This window comes from Platalea leucorodia (genome assembly GCF_965183815.1).
Source record: "Platalea leucorodia genome assembly, chromosome: 4".
In the NCBI taxonomy this organism is placed as follows: domain Eukaryota; kingdom Metazoa; phylum Chordata; class Aves; order Pelecaniformes; family Threskiornithidae; genus Platalea; species Platalea leucorodia.
Genome location: NC_138826.1, coordinates 120,252,688 through 120,271,771, shown reverse-complemented (window position 1 = coordinate 120,271,771; position 19,084 = coordinate 120,252,688). Strand labels below are relative to the sequence as shown.

General features: G+C 47.5%; 1 protein-coding gene across 3 annotated transcripts in view; it reads right to left on the bottom strand.

Annotated features, from left to right (window-relative positions):
* Nucleotides 1-19,084, bottom strand: part of FRMD4A (FERM domain containing 4A) — a gene marked incomplete at its 5' end in the record, with an annotated part of 385,473 nt that overhangs the window by 72,106 nt on the left and 294,283 nt on the right. For all 3 annotated transcript variants that reach the window (XM_082310334.1, XM_082310333.1, XM_082310332.1), the window contains 3 exons: nucleotides 3,714-3,736; nucleotides 6,258-6,314; nucleotides 11,435-11,519. In XM_082310334.1, coding sequence (XP_082166460.1) covers nucleotides 3,714-3,736; nucleotides 6,258-6,314; nucleotides 11,435-11,519 — 165 coding nt within the window. The remainder of the gene's footprint in view (nucleotides 1-3,713; nucleotides 3,737-6,257; nucleotides 6,315-11,434; nucleotides 11,520-19,084) is intronic.

Sequence of the window (19,084 nt, the reverse complement as noted above, 5' to 3'; positions counted from 1 at the left end):
ACCAAGTATGACTCAGCTTCCTACTAGTAATAAGATTAGCTTGAGTTAATAACCTTTACATCTGTCTGCAGGATACTAGTTTAGGAGTTTTATACACACGATTATGTGCCTTTGAAGTCAAAACTTTTGTAACTAATATGAAAAAGCACAGCTCAAATCTTAAGTGTCCTATTCAACCTGAGAATTAGCTGAACAGGGATACTCAATTGTCCTAAATTCAGTGGTATGTCCTAGTCTAAATGTAAACTTTTTTCAGTCTTGTCAGCTGAAACGTTTGGGGATTCTTTTAAATGATGTGAAAACCATTCTGCTTTAATGCAGAGGACTAGGAACTTCTTAAGGAGAATAACTTTTTATTTTAAACCTCGCTCTGCCTAAGTCTGTATCAACTAAGAGATGTGCCCTTTGTACAAGTCTGCTTGCAAAACACTGAGTTGGACCAGGCCACTTACCGCAAACACTGAGAAATATTTTTCGTAGTTGATCTAAATGGGTTCAGGAGCTCAGGGTTTCTGATGGGCTTGTTTTTGAAATGAAACACACGTTAGAAATGGAAAAGGCCTTAGTCAAATTGTTCGCTATAGATGCCAAACTGATCTGTCAGGGCTACTGTGGCATCTTAGTTCATGACAGATAAGGGCGATTCAGACTACGTACTCTCCAGGCTTGCCAAACGCTGGGCAGTCATTGCGATGCCTGAGTTCAGCAGTGCTCCAAGGTGGCAAGAATCAGCACTAAGAGACTCATACATGGTGATGCCCTACCAAAGGACGTAGGACATGTGCTTGGAATGGCACATAAGCCCCTTTTGGGGAAAGGAAAGAGTAGTACTATGGGCACAGTTATTATTCTGAGGCATGGGATTATTCCCTCAAAAGCAGCAGTGGGAGCTGCTGTCATTGTAGATGCAGTAGTTCACAGAGGTAGACAACTGACTGCTAGAGTTTGTAAGATCAGTTCTGTTTTTTGAGCTCCCATAAGGCCCAAAAAGCAGATTTGCAACTGCATTTGGGAGTCCTGAACTGGACCCTTGTGGTCCACCTCCTGGGCGCAGTGGGGTTTGAAGGTAATCATGCTCTGGTCGCCGTGGGCAGGTAAGCTCATAGCTGAAATTGTGACAATTTGGCATTGCCTGTCCCAGCACCTGAGGTGATCAGCAGCGCCTCATAGGGAGGCTCCCATGGGGAACAGCAATTCTCTCATCGCTGCAAATGAGCCAGTGCTTATGCACTTTTCTGGATCAGGGCCAAAGAGAAACTTGTAGTCTCACAGGCTATAAATCTGATGGTGGCAGTAGACAGGACAGGTGTGGGAAATCTGGAGTCTGCGTTCCAAGCACGCAACCCTTTAGAATTAACTTATTTCTTCAAAAAAAAAAAGCAGGAGTTCAAGAGTTCAGCCTTCATGCAATGTATGCTACCATGCACAACACATTATCTTTAAATCTCAGCAGCAAGACATTCACAACTGCAGAACTTCTCTCTTTCAAAGAGTAGCCACTTCTATTTTAAACAGCATTTCAACATTGACTAACTTCAAACACTGAAGCTAACTTCAGCCCTAAGAGAAGTCAGAACATTTGTCTCCATCTGCAGTTCCTTGGGCTGGCCCCAGGCTTGATTTGCCTCCCAGATTTTACACTGCTGATACGAATAACCACAAATCTCAGCAGGCAAAATCTTGACCACAATGACCTCATTTTGACTTCAGTAGCACCTGGAGCTCACCCAGCACATAAACCCATGTCAATGCACATTAGAGGGGAGCTGCTGGACAGACATTCCTGGAGATGCTAAGTCTTCTCCTAGACCATAGAGGGTCAGGGTAGGATTCTTCTACCTTCCTCTAAGAACAGGCTTTAAACTCCAGTAATTTGGCAGATTGCTTTGCCACCAAAGCCCCTTTATAAATTAAGATCCCTGGCAGTGTCAGCAAGTTGTTATTAGGGCACCACTTCTCTGCCTGACTTGGATGTAAGGATTCGCCCTTCCACTTCAAACCATGGTGATCCACAGGTGGAAAGGACTAGGAGCTAACTGTTTTAATGGGGATGGCGATGACTGCCACATCGATGCGGAGGAAGCAGTTAACGCCATGTGTTGAGGTATCTTCTGTGCTCTCAGAGAAGATTCCTCATTTCTCTGTGGCCTAGAGAAATGCACTGTGATAAACTCAACTATTCCTTTTACAAGGGACATCAAACGGCTTTTAGCAGATGGATACTTTCCACCGGCTGTTTCCACTTCTGGTCTGGAAACAGATACTTGAAGATAAAATGCTTTCAGTCCTATTACCGGGAGCAATCTGATTCCTTTCTATTCTGTGTTTCATACTCTGAATGTACACTTTCTGAGCGTGTTTTTGTCATGTCCAAGATATTCTGAGAAACATTAAATATTGTTCTTCATAGCAAAACCAGTGGAAGATGTGGTTTATCACAGGTTTGAATGGCAAAACTCTGCTTGGTCCAGGTCTTCTGGGCTGAGCATTTGGCAGTGCATGGAAAACCAGACTGAAAAGTAGAAGAACCACGTGTACTCCAGTGTCCCCTAAATAAACACGGCTGATAGCTGAGTTATTCCAAATTGGGTGGAACTGAAAAAATGAAACAAGACTGGGCTTGTGTTTCTGTCGTCAGATGCATGTCAGGATTTTGCAAGTTGATTAAGGTTTTGAGAAATGATAAGGCAGAACTTAAACTTCCTTTTAGCAAGGGTTACCTTATGTCATCTCAGATTCCATGATGGGTAGGCAATATTTGCAATGCATTGTTCCTTTTCACTGATTTGTCTCAATTTTAGCTGGCTAGAAGTCCCAGTTCACCAGAAGACAGAACCTGCCTACTGTTCACAGTCTCCTGTGGGTGCACAGAGTACCATTACTGTCTTCTCTCAGTGTATCTCAGTGCTGACAGAATTAAGACGTCTCTTTAGGCTCATCTGGCAATTCAGCCTCACTGCCCATTCACTTTGTTTTCTTCTCTGAAACTAACTTCAGTGGATATTGCGGTCCTCCAGCTGAACTCACGTTCAGGTCAGCAAAAGTAATATATGGAGTATGTGAATTTTTTAGCATAGACAGTTCTCCTGGGCTTCAGATTAAGAACTTTCATGTTTCTCACATGAGGCATCAAAGAGCCATCTGACCTTTGGTTGCTACTAATGCGTAACTGACAGAGACTGTCAAATGAAAATTCTCAGGCATTTCATTAACAGTCTCCTGAAACACCGAGCACAGTCACCTCTTTGAATTTCTTACAGCAAGTCTGAAGATTTGGCTCAAGGGATAGCGGAAATTCAACAAAACCAACCATTCTCATAATCAGTATGATTACAAGAACTCTGTCCAAATTCAAGCTGAAATATCAATTAGTGGTGGAATTTTAATGTTGCCTCTGGCTGGATCTGTGACATAACAGTGATTGTCAAGTCATTTCCTTAGTAATTTCCTTCCGAAGACTAGTCTATTTCCTGAACTTCATGGGCATATAAAGAGATTTGTCAACAACAAAGTCACAAACAATGCTGTTTGCAAGGCATGCTCTGGTCAAAGGCTGTGTTTTGTGAAGAAGTGATTTCAGGAAACACGATGTCTACGTTAGCAATGCACTCCTGGTGCTGCACAGCTACAACTTGAGTCGCATCGCTCACACAGTGATTTTACCAGATTCATTCTCACAGCACACAACAGTGAAAACTTTTACGTTCACCTACCTTGAAAAATCTCCCTTTGCTTCCTGTAAAATGAGGAAGAAAAATTAAAAATGTATCATTAAAAATAGAAAAAAAAATTAAGAAAACAGCTGTTCAAGATTTTCCATTTGCAAAATTCATTTAGCAGCAATTTCCTGTTGTAATTGATTCCTCATGTATTTTTTGGAACCAGTATCTAATGCCAAGTGCCATGATACATGCAGTGAGCTGGGCAGATTAACAAACAAAAGGTTTGCCTAATACAGGGCCAGATGATTCCTCATTCTGCTAGTGGATACCCAAGAAGCTGCAGGAAATAATGCTAGTAAATAAGTAATTTTTTGGGTCAATGTGGATGCTACATTATTAGAAGATCTCTGAAGTCTCAGTGACTTCGCAGTCTCTGAGACTGCAACTCCCCTGGCTCTTTTTACAAGTACTCTCATTATTTTCTAGTAACTAGACTTTAAAAAACTAGCTCACTGACAGCTTTCAAGGGGATGCAAGACAGAGGTTTCTCTAACTCCTTGCTGGGTGTTTGGGGAGTATTTAGCTCCCTTACTTATATATCTAGATAATTCTATTTATTACCATCACAGCCTGATGTTAAAGGGCTGGGTAACGTTCCACTCCAGTAGTTAGATTAGTACCTGAGTCTAACAGCGTATCTGGTGAACCCTCACAATCTGGTGAGTCCCCTCCTCAATAGATGTAACACACATTTTGCATTTTCCATAGGCAATATGCATTTCATGTGACGCCTTCTAAAGCACCTCGTTTGCCGTCAGCTACACAGAAAGCACAGTGCAATAATGTAATTTGTGCAGTGAGGAAGTTTCCACTGCCAAGAGGACCGAGTTTTGCATTCAAGTCTTTTGTCTTTACATCCATCCATCCATCCATCCACCCACAAAACCTGTCAGCCCACGTCCAGTGGTGCTTCAGTCCTGAGGCTGGGGTAAAGTTCAGAGCTTTGGTGGTACTTTAATTTGTTCTGGTAACACAACAATTTGAAATATGGCTGCAGACTAAATCACTTGAGTTCTGACAGTCCTTTACTATCTTCCTATTCCCCTCTGAGTGAACTGAAGGGCAGACAAGCTCTCCTCTGGTTCACAGGAAGGAGTCCTTGAGCATATCATGGTTATAATTCAACACAGAGCAAAACCCAAAGGATATGCCCTGGCCTGCACAGGGATGAGCGTACGGAATTTTAAAAAAAAGTTTGTAGGGTAGATTCGCCACACTTCAGTTCTTTGACCTGAATGCTGCAATGAGAAGCAGAACAAAATGCAGTACGAGCTCTCTTGTTTTGCTTGGAACCTGTCACAAACATGGGTTGTAGTAATTTCTGGTTACAGACAGCAGAGGTGTGGCTTGTTTTGACTGTTTTCATGAAGTCGCACATCAAACTACTACAGCAATACACGTAACATCCTGTGTTTGTCTGTGATGAAAACAATCACAGCAAGGAGGGTTACACTGGCAGATCTGGATCTGGCTGTACAGTTACTAAGCGCTCAAGTTATTCATTAGGATGAGCAGACAATAGATTCATAACCCTATTGCTGCTTCTCACAATGAGCCTGTTGTTTGATGTGTATTCCCCCAACAGCCAATATGCGATTTCTATAATGTGCTTTTAATTGAGTCCCCCATCCTGACTCCCTCGCTCCATTTTTGTTACATAAAACGATTCTAATGAAGATTCAAATCCCTACGCATTAATTGCTTCTTTAACATGGAAAGTGCTATAGAAGTGCAATGCATTGTTATTTATTAGTGCAGTCTGATGAGATGGCTTCTCTGCTCACATGGCTCCTCATAGCTTTATGGCTGATGGGAAAAAAATGAAAATACACTGTACGAAAGGGGAACAAGAATCATCTGACAATTATCTCTGATCTGCTCCCACAGTCATGCTCCTAAAAAGAGATCTTTCACAAAAAAAACCCTCTGCTACCCTGAAAAGATTCCTTTTTGGGAACCAGAGATTTACCAAACGCTGCTGGTAATTTGCTCTCTGACCCTTTCCCTCTTCCTGAAGAGAAGGACTTTAAAGGACAATTTTTTTTCTGGAGAACTTTTTTGGAAAGTCTTTAAGCCCTTCTGCCCACCTTGGAGAGTACAGACAGTTGCATATATAGAGGCATGTGGAGATCATCAGAGAGCCAAGCTCCATGGGGAAAAGAAATGCAAGTAAAGTCACTGGAGAAGAACCCACTGTATATGGATTTCACCTAGGAAATTGCATTCATTGCTGATATTTTCTCTGCCTTTACATCATACCCCAGGGTCTTGGATATCTGTGTCAGTGCAAACATAACATGCATTTATGCATGCAAAACATTGGGCAGTGGAATCTGCTCCGTGCGTGGAGAGGTCTGGTTTGAGAGCCTTCTGTATCTATTTTGTATTGGTATAAATGATGAAAAATGTGTAAAGACATCTTTCTCCTGCACGTGGGTGAACCCCTGCACTTCTGTACAGCCATTTTGGATTTGGCAAGTCAGGAGATTTAATGCAACACGAGGAAGCGTGAAGCGAGAGAAGGCAGGTGCTTACCTGCAAGATGTATGCAGCCAGTTCAAACACCACTTCACTGTCAACCTCAATGAGTTCCTTGAAAGGTGAAGAAAACAAGAAAAAGAGAGTTGAGTCAGTCTGAGCTCCTGCAAGAAGGACATGCATCTCCTGGCTACTGCATGGTGAAGCGTGCGGTGCCAGTTTTCTCCCCTGGCTAGGCTTCAAAGCATTCCCTCTGCTCCTGGAGACCAAAGCGAGGGAGAACCTGCCCACTCAGATGTGGAGAAAGCCAAATATTCAGCGTAATGGCTTGGTAAATGAAGCATAACTGGATGTGGCATGAAGGGGAGGAGGAGGAGGGAGAAGGGAGATGGAAGGGGGAGGATCAGGGTCATTTTTATTTTCTTGTGTGATTTAGTGAAAGGTAGCCTGGGAAATACATTTTTTTCTCCCTCAAATGTCACCCGTGCTTCAGGGGAACACAGCCTTGTCCTTGTCTCACAGAAGCAAGGAAATGAGAAAATTTGTCTTCACTGGGGTTGTGTCAGCCCCTGCAGAACTCCTCTGGCCCTTGCCCAGGGTAAACTCACAGGAAAAAGAGCCATATTCCCTCTTGCAGGATGGGAGCTCTGGTTTCGGCCCCTTCGTCCCCATGAGCACTGGGGCCAGGGGTGCTTTGAGAATGAGCTGTGACAGCAAATCTTTGGGTAGATCTTCACTGCTTCATTCTATAGGATCCAGCCCCCAGCGAAAGCAATGTTGGAGGGTCAGGTGAAACCATGAGCATTTTGCTTGGACACCATGGTCACACGAAGGACACTGATGGTCCCATGAGATCCTCCCAGCGGTCCAGGCACTGCTCTGTCTGAATGTCTGGGATGCAGACCCAGCATTAAAGATGCTTGGGATGGGAGGCACGAGCATTAATCTTGTGGCCAAGTGTGTTCTCCCTGAGCCTCTGGTCCCTGCTTTTGGGAAGACAGTGGGCTTTTACTGAGATACTGCTTAGGCCTCTGTTCTGCAATTAGAACTCCTTCGTTGTCTCCTATGGACATGGCCATGTAAACTGGGTCACTGTTCAGCTCACTCCTGTTGTGGCTTTTCTGTTGTATTTATTTAAGCTGCTGCTTTTAATATTTTATTTCATCTGGCAAGAAACGAGTGATCTAAATATAGATCACTGCTGTGATCCATGCTCCAGCCAAGTCATAGCCACACCTCATTTACAAGCCACAATTGCTGCGTTGGCTCGTCTCTGGCAAAATCAAAAACAAAGGGAACAAAACAGAGGATAAGATCCAGGTGTCCTTGGCTTTCACCAGTGCCAGCTTTTTAAAATAAGCACTTCCTTCACCTCCTTCATAACAACTCCTTGGGGAGTGAAGAGCAGCTCTGCTATGGGCAATAAACACACCTTCAGTTTGGCTAAACTGCCTGATGCACGCAGGCACCTGCACTAACGATGTGCGTATGCCAAGGGAAGCGGCTGGTGCAAGACGTCGATTCAGCTGCAGGCAGGGCTGGGGCAGTCAGGCCTATCCGATGGCAAGGGGCGAAGCGGAGTGGAACCAGAGCGCCTGGTCTTCCATCTTGAAGCACCAGGCATCACACGGACAAACCAGCTTCTGCAACCACATGTTGATGTCAAGGCAAGTCTATACTAGTAGGTGAAGTGGGCCAGAGCCCGTTCTCTGGCCCTAGGGGTACGTGGCACAGTATAGCTCATGACTAACCACTCTTCTTCCCTCCCCCGGTCCCAGATGGGGTTACCTCAGCTGTCTTGCCTCTCGGGAACCGGTGCTCATCCCTGAACGGTGCCTGGGACAGGGCTGGGTGGCACAGGCCAAACCCTGTGCCAGAACGTGACGGTAATTAAACAGCCCGACTGATCGAGGGACAGTGCCGCATGCCAAGCCCCATCTCGTTTGGTAGTACACATGTGGCTTGGCCTTTCTGCCTTGCTGGTCCTGTGCGAGTGTGTGGGTCCGTGAATGTCTCGTTATACGACAGGGTGGGTGAGGAGGAGCCGTGGGCACAGCCAGAGGAGAACAGCACCCAACGCAGAGCCAGCTGGCAACCCAGGGGACCAGCGGCCTCAAACCAAACAGGCCACACTCGTCTTCTTTCCCAACTCAAGCAGCCGTGTGCCTGGAGACATGGGAGGGTGTGTGTCTGGAGAATCAACCGGGCAAGGGCTGAGGTGCTAGCACAGCGTTACGAGCTACACTTATCATACGCAGTACGGTCTTTCCTGCAGGGGAGCTTGGGGCGAAGCCATCCGTGGTAAGTCCAGTGAGGAAACTTCTGGTGCAACAAGGAAGCTGTCGAGGTCTGGGAGCGTGCAACACCCCCTGCTAGCTGCAGGGACGACAAGCGCTGGCTGTGCTTAGGCACGGAATCCTCCTCTCTCCACCCAGAGGAATCCTCCCGGCGTGCCGGCTGGGTGCTCGCCTTGTGTCTTAGCAGAGACTTTGCACCCAACTTTCAAATTCAGCGCCTTTTTTAATAGCACAGCACGGCTTACTGTGGCTGGAAGTCAAATGGGAAAGGACCCGCATGGGAGAATGGGAATCCAGCAGGGCTATTTTTGGATGGAGATGACAGTCAGCTCAAATGTGCAAAGTAATGGTTTCAGGAGAGGTCAGACTAAAATAGACCAACCTAGATCTGTAGGCACTCTTTTTCTTTTTTTTTTTTTTCCCCTCTTCTTCTTATTAAGCTTTCTCCAAAAAAAGAACAACAGTGTAAGCTTTTCCTGGCAATACTCCAAAAAGGAACTTTTCCCCAGGAACCAAAATGTGATGCTCGCTGAGCTTGTTGCTGGAGGGGGCTGACTAAGCACATCTAATTGCAGCCTTGCCGGCGAGCAAAGCTCTGCACAGCTCAGCTCAGCAGCCCTGCCTCTTTCCTGGGCACTGGAAAAAAGGCATTTTTCTGGCTTCTACCCTGCACTTTAGGAGATGCAAAGTTAGTCCCTGCGTTTTAGGACATGCAGATGTCAGGACGCGAGGCTCCAGATTCGGTGTAAGCTAGCTGGCTCAGACCTGCTGAGGGTTGTGGGATGGCGGTACAATCACTCCGCAACTACAGCTGTCTTTTCCTACCGCTTCCTCCCTGGCAGATGGAGGTGAGTCACCGGGAATGGCCTCTGCCAGCACAGCGGGAGGTAGGAGGGATCCTCCCAGGGAATCCCAGCTGCTGGAAAACCTCTCCCAGTCCCGCACATCCCGCCGCCCCTCCAGGCCCCCTGGCCGAGTCCGCAGGCAGCCAGCCTCCACCTCAGCGCCTTCTGGGCTCGCTTCATTTTCTGGACCCGCTTCATTTTCTGGACCCTGCCCTGTCACTGGTACGGTCGGCTTGCGCATCGCAGGGACCAGCTTCGCAGCGGGCACTGCGGCGGGGAGCGGGGGCCGCGCCAGGACGCCCTTGTCTCTGGCAGACAGAGCGCCTTGCAAGGGGCAGCTCTGAGTTACAGCGCCGGTGACAGCAGGCTGGCGTTTTCAATAGCCTACCGGGCTATTTCTGGTACAAAAAACATTTCTCCGTGCATGACTTGTTCCTCTACAAGGTGGTCTTCAGTACACACCCACATGCTCGCTCCCCCTGACCCACAAACTGTCACACTGTCACAAACATGTAGTCACACGCATCCCTAACACACACAGACGCGCAAACTCCCAGTTACAGTCACACACGCACGCAGTCACACCCCCCTCACACGCTCAGCTCCCCATGCCTACCCGCACTCTCGTACTCGCACAGCCTCACGCACTCTCACACTTCCCTTGCACACTCTCTCACACAGGTACAACCTCACAGACACACCCCCCCACACAGGTACAACCTCACAGACACACCCCCCCTCACACAGGTGCAACCTGACAGACACCCCCCACACACACTCTCACACAGGTACAACCTCACAGACACCCCCCGCCCCCCCCCCCCCCCCCCCCGGTACAACCTCACAGACACACCCCCCCACTCTCTTACACAGGTACAACCTCACAGACTCCCCCCCCACTCTCTCACATAGGTACAACCTTACAGACACCCCCCCCTCCCCACCCCCGGTACAACCTCACAGACACCCCCACCCCTCTCTCACACAGATACAACCTCACAGACACACACTCCACCCACTCTCTCACACAGGTACAACCTCACAGACATCCCCCCCCCCCCCCATAGGTACAACCTCACAGACACCCCCCCCTCACACAAGTACAACCTCACAGACACACACTCCCCCCACTCTCTCACACGCAGGTACAACCTCACAGACACCCCCCCACTCTCTCACACAGGTACAACCTCACAGACACTCCCCCCCCCCCCCCCCCCCAGGTACAACCTCACAGACACCCCCCCACTCTCTCACACAGGTACAACCTCACAGACACTCCCCCCCCCAGGTACAACCTCACAGACACCCCCCCACTCTCTCTCACACAGGTACAACCTCACAGACACCCCCCACTCTCTCTCACACAGGTACAACCTCACAGACACTCCCCCCCCCCCCCAGGTACAACCTCACAGACACCCCCCACTCTCTCTCACACAGGTACAACCTCACAGACACCCCCCACTCTCTCTCACACAGGTACAACCTCACAGACACCCCCCACTCTCTCTCACACAGGTACAACCTCACAGACACCCCCACTCTCTCACACAGGTACAACCTCACAGACACTCCCCCCCCCCCCCCCGGTACAACCTCACAGACACCCCCACTCTCTCTCACACAGGTACAACCTCACAGACACCCCGCACTCTCTCACAGACTCGCCCCCCCCCCCACGCTCCCGCTCCCCCGCCGCCTGGCCCAGAAGATGGCGCCCGCACCGCAGCCCGCGCGGCCACTGCCGCCCCCTTCGGGCGGGAGCCGCTCACGACATCCACTCAGCCCGGAGCGGAACAGCTTCTCCACCGGCGGCTTTTTAACACAAAACCAGGCATTTCCTTCTAAATACAAGCCAGTTTATCATTTTAGCAGCTGCAGATTCCCTCCTACCAACCACAAGAGTTACTTCCAGGAGTGTTTCACCTCAGAGCCTCCCTCCGACAGGGAAGCTGAGGGAGGGTGGGAGGAGGAGGAGGAGGTTTTATCTCAAAGTCCGAGTGTGACCGATGTAAATTTTGGGTCAGGGGATGGAGACCCAGGTGTCTCAGCCCATGCCAGTGCCACCCAGAGCTCCCCGAGTCCTTACCTTGTAGATGCAGGACTTGGCGTTCAAGAAAAACAACTCGATGGTGGCATTGTCCTTTAGATAGGAGATGCTTTCAATGTAGAACCTGAAAGGGAAAGCGAGAGAGGTGGGACACAAGGGGAAACTAGGGCAAAACATGAAAATGCACTCATTACATGAAAAATGTGGTCAATGGAGTCATGATGAGTACACTAAAAATGAAGTTTCTTTGCACTGGGGTGATGAAAGAGGCTTGTGCATGCTCCAGGACGTGATCAGTCACCACCACCGCAGCCATACCAAAGGAGCTGGATCATCAAGTGGATGATTTTGTTTCTAAATAATCCTTTGTTTTGTTTTTAAACTTCAGGTAATCCTTTATTCTGTTTTCTTGTAAACTCCCCTTCATTCTCCATCACATCTTGGGATCTCTTCTTTACTTTTTACCTAACCTGCCCATTTCTGTGCTGTTGACCTGCATCTTGTACAATGTTCACTGGCAGAAATCCCCTCCTGGGTTCCTTCCCTGTCCACTTCAGCTCTGCATAAGGCAAATTTTATAAAGGCTTCTTTCTATATTTTAGCAGCTAGCACGTAGCAGCTATGGTCGCAGAGTAAGCAACCAGCAATAGTTAAGGACCTTCTACAATTTACCAGTACCGTGAGGAGCGATGCTGGGGATGACTGGGAATGCCAATAATCTATTTTTTTTTTTTGAGCTGAGATGACTTTGCAGAACTCAGTAGAAAGCTGACCAGCCCAAACCCTCCGTGTCAGAAAAACCCACTCTCTTGCATTGGCTAATTATCCCAAATATTTGCAATTATGTTGAAAGCCCAAGATACGTATGCATCAGCTCAGTACTCCATGTCCTGTCTACTTTGAAGGTTTGATCCTTTGGCAGTGAACTCCATGAGAGTTTTGCCACTGGCTTGAATCGACTCCAGCCCTTAAGTCTGCCTTGTGACCTTTTGGGGCAAAAAGGGCAGGATATTGTCAAAGTTAGTGACTGGTGGTTACATGTAAGCATGTTGTGTGTTCCTGTAGTAATAGAGAAAGCCTGGATAGGCTCAGTGAATGATTAAGGTGAATTTTGCATTTACTTTGTGTTTTAAGTATAGAAAAAAAAAAATACAACCATCTGCCCACCCTATTTTATAGTGATCTTTAAGTTGCAGTACAGTGGCAGCAATGTTCCTTACATAAATTCCAGTACCATCGTGCCTTGTCAGAGGCAATTAGAATAGGGAAGGTGCCAGGGAAATGCTGTCTGCATCAGGAACTTAAAAAAATGAGATACCTTAGAAATCTGGGTTGAGATGCGGGGTCCAGTTACAGAGAAACCTTACTCCCTGACCCCGCTGCCGGGGAGTGGGGCTGCGAGACCTGCTGGCACTGCTGGGGCTGCACACAAGCACTGGAGGGTTGTCCATCTGGAGCTATTTGCAGAATCGAGGGCCTTAAATGTAACCTTCTTAGGGGTAAAGGTCAAAGCTTTGTAGTGCTCCTAAGTGTCTTCTGAAGACCCTTCAAAACAGTTTATTTCCTGACAGATACGACCGACTACTTGCTTACTAGAGTGAGAGAAACATTTTGAGCTCTTCTTGTTCATCTGCTGAAGTGCTCCTGCTATTACCCCTCCTTCTCCCCCTCCAGAAGACTTCAAATGAGAAATAAAAAAAAAAGCCAAATAAAAAAAACCACTTGAATGCAGGGATCATGAAGCACAAAAATTAAACTTTTTCTGATTTTTTTTTCTGGTTTCCACTGGGTTTCACCCCCTGCCCTTGCAACTGCCTCTTTTTTTTTTTTTTTTTTGGCAAATAAGAATACACTTGGCTTTAGAAATGTAAAAAAGATGCTGCATTAAAAAAGGAACCTTCTTACTAGATCTGCTCTCTGAGTGCAGCTGGCTTTCCATCTGCTGAATTCATGGAGAAAAATTGTAATTTTACACATTCTGTGATTCTTGAAGAACCTCCTCTGCTTACCACCACTACCAGTGCTCTCCGAGTTGTGACGGTAGGATCTTTAATTCCAGGGTCAGAAGAAAACAGAAACATTTATTCTATTTTTGAATCCAGCGAAGGTTAGCCAAAATGCTTTTTGTTTCATCAGATCAACCGAGACCATCCTCATCATCACTAGAGGGCAATATTGCATTTCTTAAGGATGCAAGGATCTTTCCCCAGGCTTTCCACAGACACATACACCGAACATTTTCTGTACGAAATTGAGTCTCTCAGAGCCCAGAGCCTGCACATGATATTTCATCTTCACAAAGAAAACCCAATTCTCGAGTGATCTCCAGAGTGGGGAGTGTGCTGGGGAGCTACTGGCTCTCACACACGCACCCAGACAAATGCAAAGCATGTGCACCAGGAAATCGGTGCTACTTAAAAGAAAACAGATTTGCAGAGAGAGCTCTTATGGGATTTTCTGTGTGGCAAGCTCAGAAAACCCGAACTGGAGCAGAGTCCCCTGAATTCACAGTCGGTGCTGCAACAACAGAAAGCGGGGGGAAAGACATGGTTTTTGCACTGATCGTGAATCTCTGTCAGACCTCCTCCTGTTACCTCTTTTTCCAAATACGGTGAAGGAAACGGCACTTTACAATGACCAATGTCGGTGACTAAGGAGGCAGGAAGAAGCATCCAGCTGCTAAGGCAATGAACCAAGCAAAAAATCTGGGTTAAATTCCTGACTCAGACACAGGTTTCCTTCATGACCTTCAGAAAATCGTTTAGCTGCTTGGGGCTGTTGTGCTGTGTTTTGAAAATACTCCTCCCTCCTCTGCCCCCCTCTGTCTGTTTTGCCTGTTAAGCTTATAAGCCCTTTCTTACGGTGTGTTTTCATCAGTTTTAAGGGGCAACTCTCAGATTTCTGTTGAGGGCTCCCTGGAGAGCAGCATTCCTCCATGTGCTGTGAAGCTGATATATCCAGGAAATAATGAAGGGGCCGGGCAGAGAAACAGGCAGTACGATGTGTCCGACACCTCTGCTCCGCTACCTATGTCTCTTGCAATACAGCCAACGCACAGCTTTGCCTCAAGCAGCTCCTGCAGGAGGCTCCTTGATAGCCAGCAACTGTTGCTGTGAGAAATTAGGTGCCTGCAAGAAGGGGGAACACCCCACAAGACTTTGTGAGTGTGAAAACCAGAGAAATCATTTCTGAAAAAGTTTAAAAGATCAGCCAATGTTAATCTGTTTCTGCATTCCCCATCCCTCCCCAACCCCAGTAACTTATAATTCATCAAGTACGCGTTCTAAGCATTAATTAAATAGACGAGTGGATATTACGCTGGGTAATGAACACACAGTGCCTATCTTGCCTGCTCCCTCTCAGCGCAGGACAATAATAACGAGTGCTGCAGAAGGTATCTTGGAAGACTGCAGAAGCTGCGGCATCTGAAATGTTTAAGGCTTTTTAGCTGCAAGGACATGCCTTGTACTGATCAGATTGCTCTATATTAAGCGTTGGTTAGCTGACAACTTGCTCGGAGACGGCTTAAGCCCCCTCACGCCGTGATGAATGGCAATTCCCATCGTAACCAGCCAAGCACAGGCATTTATATAGCAGTGCCTGTGAGAAGCAGCTGTGGAAACTCCTGATCCTCGGGTGATGGGAAACTGGCACTACTATAATTTCTCCCTTGCATTACCCACATGCCCACCTCCGACTTGCAGCAGGGAGAAATGCCTGACTGAGCATTGGACTCACCGGTTTGGTTACTGGTCCTTCAGGAGATGGAGAATCCCTGGCCGCTGCTGCCGGCCTCATATGCGAACCCAGTTGTGTGTGTGCAGATGCGCAAATTCAGCAGTGTTGGGAAGGTGCTTGATAACTAGTGCCTTGTCCTTGCAGTGGGGGTAGGAAGCCTGGGGACCATCAGGGAAACGACCTCCAAAAGCACCTGAGCTGGTGGTGTGCTTGTGTGGCCAGCGAGAGCTGAAATGAGCAGCGCTCCCAATTTCCACACATCAAAAGAAACTGTCAAATAAAAAATATTTAGCATTGCCTCTAACACACAGCCCTGGACATATCCCATCAGCCTGATCCTGGCCATCTATCACCTAGCGGGGACCAGGCTCTAAGCAATCGAGTTCCTGACTGTGCAAATGTACTGTCACAGCATTTGAGATCACACGCTCCTGTGGTCATTTCCAAGGAGAACCTGCCGAACGGTAGATGTATTTCACTGTAGTCTTCAATACAATGATATTTCGAAGCATGACCACAGCAAATGGATGTCTTGTCTGCCTCAGGTGTAGGTCTGTCCTGGGGCAGTGCTATCATCCTAGTTCTTGTGATGTTTGACTCTGGTGGGAGCCAGCTGGTCCAAAAGGCTTTTATCCAACAACAAAACCATTTTTTCAACAAAAAGTAACACTCCAAAACTCCCATTCTGGTGCCATGCTGTTTTCTTCCCAGAAAATTCAAAGAAAACATTGAAAGGACTTTGGAAGACCTCAAAAAGGTTTCAACATTTGGTTTCACTGAGGAACGGCGTCTTCTTGAGGAGTGGCCCTACCAGAAAAAACTGTCATCGAAACTGGAGCCCTGACTAGGACAAATGGTCCCTCTGCCATCTGGAGAGCCCAGACCAGGCAAGGGCATAGCAAAGCACTCTCTTGTTACTGTCCCATATGGGACATGACAACGCGAGTGGATTTTTGGGTGAGTTCCTGCCTTTTCCAAAGGGCAGGAGCTGGCAACGTAGTATTGGCAAGGGGGGTACCTTCCCTCCAGCCTTGTGATACTGTTTCTGTGCAAGGAGGCCAAACACCCCTCTTGGGCCTATTAAGAATAGGAAAGGGAAAAAATAACATAGTAACAATCCAAGTGGTTCTTCTCTCCCCTGGTGAGAACATGATTTTTCCCATGAAAAAGGAAAATAAAGGGTAAAACCGGATTTCACGGAAGAAGTCAAAATGAAGCAAAAAGATTTTGGTTTCGATGTGCAGTCGCCTTCCCAGGTGTTTCCTTCTGCCGTGGATGGGAAATACACTCAGACCCGAGAGAAAGGATTGAAATGGGCAGAGGAGTCTCCCGTGTCCTTCCCAGCTGGCTGACTCCGTTCTGGTTGGGACGCAGGACAGAGCTGTCAGCAGAGCTCGGTGGACTGCCTCTTATTTCATTATTCCAAAGCAATGGATAAAGGAGGAGACCCCTTTTCTGCCTCATCCATCCTGGGGTCTGGCTCATTATCCCTCACCATGTCATTTAAAACCTCGGAGGATAATTTGAAAAATATGAGGCCATTTGCTAACCAGGAGAAGAAAAATCACATGCATCGGTATAATGGACTTAAATGCAGATGTCATTATGTCCAGTGTCTCGTGCTCAATGAGTATTCTGAGCAGCTCAGGCTGCAGAGCTCCTTTTATGTTCCAGCCCTGTTTGCTAATAGTCATGGGTGCGCACTTCTATGTGCTGACACTTAAAGCAGACAATGGTCATGCTAAATAGTTGGCCTGTTAAGTAATCAGCCAGGAATGAAAATCAGAGGTGCTAAAAAGCTCCGTTTACCTCCCCTTCTGCATTCATTTTGATTCTTGTCCCATGTCCTGTCACCTGTGCTTGTGCCCTGCTCAGGCCCCCCTTGCTCAGCACCAGGGGTTGGTATACGGGGGACGGGATGCAGCAAGAGACCTATGTCAGCTTCTACCTCATTGCAAGGAAGCCACAAAACTGGAGGTGAATGTGATTCCAGGAATACAGGGAACTGCAGCTAACAAAAACCCCCCTGTGGTTACTGTTTAACCTGAGCCTGCTCCCTCTCTCTTTCCCACTGGCTGTACTGTACTGTTTGCACCTTTACCCACTGCCCAATCCATTTTTCTCGGTGTTTGTAAAGGGCTGGCCCATTGAACTCCTGGAAAACCATGTGTTTTGGGGATATTTGCTCATTCCTATGCCTCATCTTCTCCATGTACAAAATACTAGGTGATCTGCTTTGGAATATATAGATACCAGCTCTCTTTGTCTCCTCCAGGCTGTACGTCCTCGGAGTCTTCGCAAACCACAGAGTGCTCCAGTGTCAACATAGAGAAGGAAAGGAATCGAGGCAGTAACGCAGGCACGTTCCTCCCTGTTTGGTTACAGCATCAAGCACCATGTGGAAGGGCACTGACCTCAGAACAGTGGGGCCTCTGCCCTCTCACCAGGAGGGGTATCAGGCCTGACCAAGCCATAAAAGCAGCAGCCAACTCAATATATTCTGCAAATCACTCCACCCCTGAAATGTGCTGTGGAGCCTAGCTCGCAAGAGAAGTGCAGCTTTGTACAAAAAGGCTGTTGCAGCTCCAGTTGGCTTGGAGTGATGCGGTTATCTGTCCCATGCGTGAGGCAAGAGCAGTGACCGGATGACAGCAGCACACTGCCTTCCTCCCCTCCTCTCCCTCAGTTACCAGGGGAATTTCCCCACACTCTCCTGAGCTCCAGCCCAGCTCTTTCCTTCTCTTTGATCCTTACCAAGAGTGACATCTTGGCTATTAGAGGCACCTTGCTGGGTGCACTGTCCTGCATAACACCATCCCTTGGTAGTTGTAGAGCATCTTCCACCTGAGGATCTTGAACCGTTTTAAGAATAGAAATCCCTCCAGCCATTCCACCCTGTTGTCAGCAGCACAGAAATGTATGATTTGGCCGCGAAAGCTGGCATGGCATTTACTTACTCACTGGCTCTACCCCTTTGTTCAATGCCATGGGGATGGGACCCCTCATAGCAGACCTTTCTGCTTGCTTCGCTGGTGACAGCAAATCACACCCACTGGTGTAAGGTAGAAATGCACAAATCGCAATGAAAATGGAAACAGTGTCTGCGTGACTTTGACCCAGTCAGAGAATCTGTGTGTAGGCACTGACATAGCTATTGCTGCTTGATCCATAGTAGGTACAAATCCTACACTGACAGCATCCATCATTTCTGCATGGTACCTATCATGCTGTCTAAATGCTTCCCAAAATTAGACAAGACAATGCTGCCAGCATCAACACATTCAAAATGTGGCTCAAAACAACAAATTTTTAGAATGCTGTTTTTTCTTCCCCCCTCAGGTGGCTGAATGGAAAGGAAAAACAACTTATCCCCTTCTCTAAACACAGCTCACTTATACAAATATATGCCCAGTTAAGCAGAAAACAGAAATGATGTTATGGGACTCAAGAGCCAGACTGCTATTAAAATGTGTGTGTAATGGATGGCTTAGCTCAGAGCTGTGTGCTAAGTAGCAGAGCGCCATTAGTTCCCTTCCTCAAGCAAAGGTCAGTTTTCACACAAGTAAATCTTCTGACTGGACAGAAGTTTCTCATATCTCTAAAGAGACTCTGAGGAGCAAAGCCTCCCCGCAGGCAATTTATTACACCTTCCCCCTGGTGAACAGAGCAGGGGGCCACCCTGAGAAGGCTGCAATAAATTGTCTGCGGGGAGCCTTGTCTTCCAGCACAAACAAGGTCTGAGCGGCTGTATTTATACACCGCGGCTGGGTGGGAGGAGGGGGTTTGCAGGGCTGCCGGCTTTTGAGCTCTTCCCCCTTAGCGTACACACAGCTGACGCACACCAACCAGCAAAACACATGCGGTACAAAGAGATCTGGGTTACGGCACAGCTTGGCCGGACTTCATAGACAAAGCAGCTCACGGGAACGCCTGGAAGCAGCTTGGTCGGGC